The sequence below is a fragment of the Furipterus horrens genome, unplaced genomic scaffold (genome assembly GCF_987537825.1).
Source record: "Furipterus horrens unplaced genomic scaffold, mFurHor1.1.pri manual_scaffold_13, whole genome shotgun sequence".
NCBI classification, from domain to species: Eukaryota; Metazoa; Chordata; class Mammalia; order Chiroptera; family Furipteridae; genus Furipterus; species Furipterus horrens.
The window spans coordinates 37,951,301-37,960,732 of NW_028327183.1; the positions used below are offsets into that span (position 1 = coordinate 37,951,301).

At 36.8% G+C, this 9,432-nt stretch overlaps 1 protein-coding gene across 4 annotated transcripts in view; it reads left to right on the forward strand.

Moving 5' to 3' along the window:
• Positions 1-6,637, forward strand: part of ZNF383 (zinc finger protein 383) — a 42,080-nt gene extending 35,443 nt beyond the window's left edge. For all 4 annotated transcript variants that reach the window (XM_090260690.1, XM_090260689.1, XM_090260691.1 and 1 more), the window contains exon 5: positions 4,596-6,637. In XM_090260690.1, coding sequence (XP_090116816.1) covers positions 4,596-5,788 — 1,193 coding nt within the window. In that variant the 3' untranslated portion in view covers positions 5,789-6,637. The remainder of the gene's footprint in view (positions 1-4,595) is intronic.
• Positions 6,638-9,432: the final 2,795 nt, after the last annotated feature.

A 9,432-nucleotide genomic window follows, 5' to 3' on the forward strand; every position in this document is an offset into this window, starting at 1 on the left:
AGTTTTTTTCCCCTTTGCTTGCCTCTGCCTGGTACCTCACTTCCCTCCACCAATGCCCCACCCCCTTAGTTCATGTGCGTGGGTTCTTTGTCTTCTCCATTTCCTATAATATTAGTAATGTCTCCCTGTTTATTTTGTACCTACCAGTTACGCTTGTTGACCCCTACATTATTTCTTCCATTCTCCCCCTGCCCCCTCCCCACTGACAACCCTCCATATGAACTCCATATCTATGGTTCTGTTCCTGTTCTAGTTGTTTGCTTAATTTGTTTTCATTTTGGGTTTTTTTCTAGATTCATTTGTTGATACTTATGAGTTTGTTGTCATTTTACTATTCACAGTTTTGACCTTTTTTTCTGAAATGTGTCCCTTTAAGATTTCATATAATATGGGCTTGGTGATGATGAGCTCCTTTAGCTTTACCTTGTCTGGGAAACACTTTATCTGCCCTTCCATTCTAAATGATAGCTTTGCTGGATAGACTAATCTTGGTTGTAGGTGCTTGCTTTTCATCATTTGGAATACTTCTTTCCAGTCCCTTCTTGCCTGAAAAGTTTCTTTTGAGAAGTCAGTAGATGGTCTTATGGGAATTCCTTTGTAGATAACTCCATTTTTTCTCTTGCTGCTTTTAAGATTCTCTCTTTATATTGAAACTTTGGCATTTTAACGATGATGTATCTTGGTGTGGTCCTTTTTGAGTCTAGCTTGTTTGGGACTCACTGTGCTTCCTGGACTTGTATGTCTATTTCCTTTGCTAAATTAGGTAAGTTTTCCTTCATTATTTTTTTAAATATGTCTCCAATTTCTTGCTCTTTCTCTTCTCCTTCTGATATCCCTATGATTTCGATGTTGGTACATTTAAAGTTGTCCCAGAGGTTCCTAAGCCTTTCCTTTTTTTTTTTTTTTTCAATTCTTGTTTCTTCATTCTGTACTGGTTGACTATTTATTTCTTCCTTATATTCCAAATTGTTGATTTGAACCCCAGCTTCTTTCCCTTCACCATTGGTTTCATGTGGATTTTTCTTCATTTCACTTAGCATAGCCTTCACTTCTTCCCTTACACATTTCCCATACTCATGCATGTCTGTTAAGTCTGTGAACATCATTAGTTTTGAACTATCTCCTCATCACTTAGTTCTCCCACTGGAGTCTTGATCTGCTTCCTCTTTTGGGCAATACTTCTTGGTCTCCTCAACTTCACAGCCTTCTATGATGCCTCTGTGTATTATGTAGAGCTCTTGCACCTGTTACATTGTAAGGGGCAGAGCCTTAGAATTTCATCATTGTGGGGTGACACATATCACCATGTTGGTGTGCCCTATGTGGAAGCAATGCCGTTTGCTCAGCTCTCGCCCCGTTCCCTGTCACTTCACCCACTTCTTGTATGTGATTGGCGCCTCTCTAGCTGTTGCCCTGATGATGGTTCCCAGAGTGGGTGGGTTTGCAGATGTTCTAGAACCGGGGGTGTGTCTAAACAGACTCATGGGAGATGGGCAGTTTCTTCTACTGCCCCAGCCCCCACTGGTTTTCACAGCCAGAAGCAATGTGGCTTTGTTTCCCTGGCCTGGGACTGTGATTGTTACCCTGGTGTCCACCTGGCTTTTACAATGTGTGCCCCACACCGTGACTGCTCTTTCCAGTGGCCAGCCACAGCCACTGCCTTGCTGCCACTCAGCCACCACACTGAATCCTCTCCACCCTGGCTCTGCTCCTCCTGCCTGTCTGAATGTGTATTGCTTCTTTATAGTTTTGTTGGACTTCTATGCAGTTCGATTTTCTGGTGGTTCTGGGTTTTTTTCAGGAATGACATGTTTTTAAAGGATCACTCTAAATCAGAGGTTGCTAAATTTTTATTTTTGCATATATTTTAGGGAGTCCATGAATTTGAATGAGAAGAAACAACTGCATCTTTATATTTAGTAACTTCCAAGTGAAATTTAGCATTTCTTCCAGTTTTGATGTATGCAGCAAACCCTGGTATTAGTTCTGTGACTTAGACATGAATGGCAGTCAACATTATTGTGTGATCACTATTTCTTAACTACTCTAGTACTTGGCTCACTGCTAGGTCTTACTATTTAATGTATTAATAAGAAGAAAACTCCAGGAAGAGGGAAGGACCCCTGTGAAGGCCCTTCTAGGAGGGGAAAGCTTGGTGTGTTTGAAGAACTGAAAGAAAGCCAGTTTGCTGGAACCCATGAGCAAGGAACAGTGGAATGTAAGTTGAAGTTGGAGAGACAGGTAGGAACAACATTATGAGGAGTATGAATTTTGTGTAGTAGAAATCCAAACCAAGTTTTAGTTCCTGAATAGAATAAAGAGTGTGAAACTTGGTGAGGAGACTGGGTTAGGAGGCTACTTCAGTAGTCTGAGTAAAAGATGATCCTGGTTTGAACAAGGGCATTGACAGTGGAGATGGAAGAGGATAATTTAAAAGTTACGTAGGAACTTAACTAGATTAAATTTGCTGAAAGATCTTGTAGAAGTAGGAGAATAAAAGATTATGCTGGAATGAATTCCTTGTTTTCTGGCCAGAGAAATTCTAATAGGCTCCATTTTGATGTATTCAAACCATTTAATTAGCTTAAAATTTTTATTTTTGGTAAGAAATTCTTTCATAATAATACCTGTTAAATACTGAACACTATTCAAAGACAACTACAAACATTTTTCCTCACCCTTTCAGTAATCATGAGTTAATGACTATCTCCCTTTTACAGATACAGAAATGGGGATTTAGAAAGGTTAAATAATTGCCTAAGAACATATAATGAGTATCAGATTTGGGACTTAGCTCATCAGTCTGCTTCTGGTTCTTATCATATTTCCATTGTAGTGTTTTATACTTTCTTATTTTCTTCTGTCTTCCTTAAACTTTAGCTGCTATTCCTCTCACTCACTGCAGTGGTACATGAGCAAGAGACTCCCAAGACCAGCATCACAGAATTCCAAAACAAACAATATTTTCACTTAATTCCCAACACATAACATATTTTGAGTCTTCCCTGTCTACCACTCACATCAAAGTAGTTAAATACCTTACACCCGTGTGGCTTACCCTTTGTAGTTCTCTCATATTTTATCCAATATATGCTTTATGATGGAGCCTATTCTTTTTTTTCCCCAACTGAGGGTTCTGCAGTTTAATTCTGACACTAACTAACCAGAGTTTGCATAGACCCCACAGGTTAACAGCAAAATCCTACACAATACTGCCCTTTCTTCAGATGCCAACTTCAAGTATCAGACACCCCACTTCTGACTAACTGGCTATAAAGTCAGGGGTTTCCATGACCCCTGCAGGTTCAATGATTTGCTAGAATTACTCACAGAGCTCAAGAAAGCTCTACACCTACAATTGCAGTTTTTCTATAAAGGATTCATTTTAGGCCAAGATCTGATAGGCTTCCCGATGCAGAAGTTTCACACTCTCTCCTTATTGAGTCAAAGTTTATCACTCTTTTAGCATTTCAATATTTTTTCCAACTAGAAAGATCTACTGATCTTTAGTGTCCAGAGTTTTTATTGTGATTTAATTATATTGACATAATTGATTAAGTCATTGGCCACTCAGGTTTTGACCCCTCTTGCCTCTCCAGAGGTCAAACAACTGAAAGTCCCAAACCTCTAATTATATACTTGATCTTTCTGGTGAGTAGTGTCTATGCCAAAGCTATGTAAGGACCCACTGTGTATGACCTCATTGCCATAACAAAAACACTCCTATCATTCAGGAAATTCCAAGAGTTTTTGAAGCTCTGTGTTATAAACCAAGTTCAAAGACCAAATTTATATTTTATTATATCAAGAACCCAAGAATCTTCCCATATATGGATTTATTCTTCCCAGGAGGCCTTTAATGGAGGTCAGGAAAGTATCCACTTTTTATAATACATATATCTATAGTATGATCATACATTTTGTTTCTTACATATACATACAGGCATGCTTATAAAGATATATATAGAACTAGTCACTTTTTTCATATGCTCAAGCATTGTGTATTTACCAGCCTTTCCTGATGATTCTGATCCATATCAGTATTTGAGACTAATTGTGGTTTTCTACTTCGACAGTCTCTTCCTTCTGCTTTCTGTATTATACATGCACCACTTAACAACAGGGATATATTCTGAGAATGACATTGTTAGGTGATTTCATTGGTGTGTGAATATCATAGAGTGTACTTACACAAACCTAGATGGCATAGCTTACTACTGTAATTGTGTGTGCCATGTAGTAGGTATGCTTACACCAGCTTCACCATAAACACGTGAGTAATATGTTGAACAACAACCTTAGAACAGCTAGTATGTCTCTAGGCAATAGGGATTTTTCAGTTCCAGTATATACTTATGGGATCACCATTGCATATGTGGTCCATAATTGACTGAAATGTCATTATGGGGTACATGGCTGTATCTCATTACTTTCTATACATTTTTGGTCCATTTTTCAGATTAAACAGACATACTTGAGAACTGTATGTCATTTACTACCAGATATTTTCACTTTAATTTTTTTCATTTCTATTATAAAAGTTAAACTTTTCACAAATGGATGGAAAGAATGTTTACCATTTTATTTTCTTTCAGATCTGGAGTCAATGTGTGAAAACAAGTTATTATCTCTAAAGAAGGAAGTTTATGAAATAGAATCATGCCAGAGGGAGATAATGGGACTTAGAAAGTATGGCCTTGAATACTCCAGTTATAGAGATGTTTTGGAATATGGAACTCATCTTGAAAGACAACTGGGATATCAAAATGGGCATTTCAATCAAGAAATATTTACTCATGAATACATGCCCACATTTATTCAGCAGACATTCTTTACTCTACATCAAATAATTAATGAAGAGAAACCCTATAAATGTAAGAAATGTGGAAAAGTCTTTAGTCAGAATTCACAATTCATTCAACATCAGAGAATTCATATTGGTGAAAAATCTTATGAATGTAAGGAGTGTGGGAAATTCTTTAGTTGTGGCTCACATGTTACTCGACATCTGAAAATTCATACTGGTGAAAAACCCTTTGAATGTAATGAATGTGGAAAGGCCTTCAGTTGTAGCTCATACCTTTCTCAACATCAGAGAATTCATACTGGTAAGAAACCCTATGAATGTAAGGAATGTGGAAAAGCCTTTAGTTATTGCTCAAATCTTATTGACCATCAGAGAATTCACACTGGTGAAAAACCCTATGAATGTAACATATGTAGGAAAGCCTTTACTAAGAGCTCACAACTTTTTCAACATGCAAGAATTCATACAGGTGAGAAACCCTATGAATGTAAGGAATGTGGCAAAGCTTTTACTCAGAGCTCAAAACTTGTTCAGCATCAGAGAATTCACACTGGTGAGAAACCCTATGAGTGTAAGGAATGTGGCAAAGCCTTCAGTAGTGGATCAGCACTTACTAATCATCAGAGAATTCACACTGGGGAGAAACCCTATGATTGTAAGGAATGTGGCAAGGCTTTTACTCAGAGCTCACAACTTCGGCAACATCAGAGAATCCATGCTGGTGAGAAACCCTTTGAATGTTTTGAATGTGGGAAAGCCTTTACTCAGAACTCACAACTTTTTCAGCACCACAGAATTCACACAGATGAAAAACCATATGAATGTAATGAATGTGGAAAGGCCTTTAATAAATGCTCAAACCTTACTCGACATCTGAGAATTCATACTGGCGAAAAGCCCTATAACTGTAGGGAATGTGGGAAAGCATTTAGTAGTGGGTCAGATCTCATTCGTCATCAGGGAATTCATACTGATGAATAATAAAAGTTAAAACTCTTGACACCTCCTTAAATATTTTAAACAAAAAATAATGTTTGAGAGTTACCCTTTTTCACTAACTTTGTTTCTTTATGTATAAATTTTTCATCCAAACATATTTCACTCTGTATTATGGATTCAATTCTAAATTGGCATTTACCCACCCCTCCCTTATATTGTACTAATTGCAGATGTTCAATAATTTTTTTATTTCCCATTATTTTGTTCTGTCTTCTTGGTATTAATGTTATATTCTTCTTTATATTTGTTTGTGTTTCACGGCTATTTTTTCTGATATACATATTTGTGCTTACACCAATATCACTGTTTAAATTGTGTTTTAATTCCTTTAAAAAATTTAACTTTGTTTTTGAGGTCATTGTTAATCTTTTTGTTTCGCAAATTTATATTTTCTTATAAAACAGAAAACAAGAAACTAAAATGCCAATATTAATTGTAATGATACTAACTATAGATGACTACTCTCAAGTTGGTAGAACACATCCTACCAGACTTTGTCTTTAAGGAAAGTGTAGTCATGGTAAGCATATTGTACCTTTACTTTTATCATGCCAGAAACTATGATTGCCATTTCAGTAAATGTGGACTTTTATTATAATGGCTTTTAAAATTGACTTTATTATTCATGTTATGGTTGCTTTTAAATGTTCACAGTTATAAAATCTGCCCTGATTGAAATGACCCAAAATTTCTCTGTATGCTTGTTATTTTTCTTTTAATTTGCCTAAATTATACACATTATACCATTATGTTCTTTTTTTCACCAACCCTTATTCCAATCTCATACTATAAAGGTAAATCAACCACTATTATCAAAGTGTTGTGAATCCTTCCAGATTTTTTTTTTACTTTTTATTAATAGATGTTAGTGGCATTTTATTTCATATAAAGTAAATATAATTATGCTCTATGTGTTGGTTGTAAGGATTCAACGAATGAATAAATTTAAAGACTTAGAATTATTTCTAATAATTCTGACATGGTAACTGCTTAGTAAAAGTTATCCATTATTATCATAAAAGTTTTTCATAATTATACTTCTTATTATTTTTGGGAAGGATTTTAACGATATTGTTTACCTTTGTATAAATCAAAGAATTTGTAATAAAAAAAGAAATGAATGTAATGCATATAGGGAAGCTGTTTTCATCACTCATTGAACATGGAATTTTAAACGGAAAAGAGAAAGTATATGTGAGTAGTCTTCATTCAGACTTTATCTTTTATGCTGCACAAAGATGAATACCAGTCTGAAACCATGTGGATACAATGATGAGTAGTTGAAAGCACAGCTATTTAAAAAGTAGGAAGAGATGAGAATACTTTTTTTCTAATAATTAGTTCCCCTCAAAGAAGAAAATATACAGGCCAAATTATTTGACCAGAGTGACAGTAAGATAGTGATCAAATATTCAAATATTAATTTAGTGCCCCCTTTGATCAACGTGGGTTAAGGAACTAAATTTTTAAGATATACATTAATTAACTGTGAATGAAAATGAGAGCACAATCGAAAAACCTGAGAGTGGCAAAGTTATATTGGAAGTTTTATAACCCAATATGCATACATATATTAAAATACTAGGAAGACCATTAACAAAATCAATATAGAACTCAAGGAGCTAAAACAAGCAAAAGAAATCGAAAATGTGTAGAGAAAGGCATTATTAGTTATAAGATGTAGAAATAAGTTTAAAAACAATAAATAAATTTTTAAAGTAAAAAAATAAGTTTGAAAAAAAAGTAAGTAATCTAAAATAGAAAATTTTATTATTTGACTTGAAGAGGAGATGCCTCCAATGCCCTAGGCTCAGTTGGAAACTACTCTTCACGACCATGGCAGAACAAATCTATCCAGGACACTGTATTTTGTCTGGGGAGCAGGGAGGTGGCTACCCTCTCTAGGGGAGAATAGCAGCCAGACCTCTGTCCCTCATGCCTTTTATTGAGGAGGATATACATGGGAGATACAAGATTAAACTCATAAATCATCAGTAGCTTTCAGGTGACTGGATTACAATTGACAATAACAGATTACAAGTTCCAGTACAGCAGGTACAATGACTAGTCTGTGCCAGGGTCTATCAAACATCTTGACCCCACACTGGCACTAGGTACAAGGTTTCATATATTCCTTGCTAGGGATTTTTTATACTTAAGAGATAAAGGAAAACAGAGCAAATTCTAGAGCATAATAAGCATTCTTTAAATTCAATTCCCATGGAAACCCTCTGAATGGTTTTCGGGTATGTCTCCCATGCAGCCTTTGTCGAGACAAAGACAAGCACAGCCAGGACAGGGAGGGGGGCAGCAGGTCAGGCTTAGGCCAGGGCTACAATTCCCTAAACCACAAGGAGCAGTTCCCCAAATCTCCCCCTTTTTTGTTTTTTGTTACATCTATAATAGAAAGGCCTATAAAGCTTGCTACTTGCTTTCCTCAAATACAATTGTGGGTAAATAACTTGTAGATACATCAGAGGACACAGAGTATAATAACAATTAATAAACACCCAGCTGCTCCCATGATCCATATATGTAAATTTAGTCCTTGGAACCAATTATTAGGGTTAAGTCATTGAAGGTCATCACTTCGGGTTTGAAACACCTTTTGTTCAGCAAGCTGCTTACTGCCCATAAGCTGCTGATGGAGTTTAAGCTGAAATTGATCAATTTGGCCTTTAAGGTTGGTAGAAAAGGTCCCTCGAAGACAGTGTTGGATGTCTGCCTGGGAATGCTGGCTGGAATTCCATCTCAGGAGAGTAACGCAGAGTTTCAAAAACCCTGGGTCACAGGGGAGCTGTTGCCTGGTAACCAGGGCATCCTGACGTTCCTCTAACCACAGTATGGCCAATTACATGGATGAGATTCAGACTAGGATTTCCTGATCAATGCGAGTCTGTTGGATCATCTTTTGAGTGGTGTTCATGAGTAAGGCTTCTACCATATGGGGAGTCTGGACAGACTGCGAGGGCAGTCGCAGCGGTGGCAGCTGTAGCAAGAACAACAACAGCAGCGATAATACAAGCAATAAGAGTGCCTATAAAACATCAGACTCTAATTTCAGCGAGAGCTTGATTGAGTGCGGTGAGACCTCTAGGGTATCGCCATTTCCTGGTGACATTAATTGGCAACCAAATTTCTGATTGCCTTTGCACCATGAAGATGGTTGTTAAATTAAGCCGAGTTACATTAGTCCAAGTAATGCAGCTAGCGTGAATAGAGCCAGCAGTAATATGAAGATTCTATACATTAAAGGAGTGATTATAATTAATCTGAGGCACCCCAGGAATAGCAAGAAACAAGGGTGAGAGGTGCATACAGTAACTTATTCTTTGCTTAAGGTTTTGATGTTAAGGTAGCTTTTTCCTGTTTTAGGATCGTGATTATATGAGAAAAGTCTTGTACTGTAATTCTTTCTATAAATGGCAATTCTATTTTCCATATATTTACATGCCATGGGCTACTATGACTTTGAGACATAATGCAAATAATGGGAGCCCCAGTACCTAGCCCTGTCCATGCTAGCTTGGCATAGGTAATGTGGGGAAATGCCTTAACTAGACCATAGTTGGTATTGCCTTTAATTTCCCAATAGGCCCCCCAACTCTCAGCTTGTAAGGGCGTGC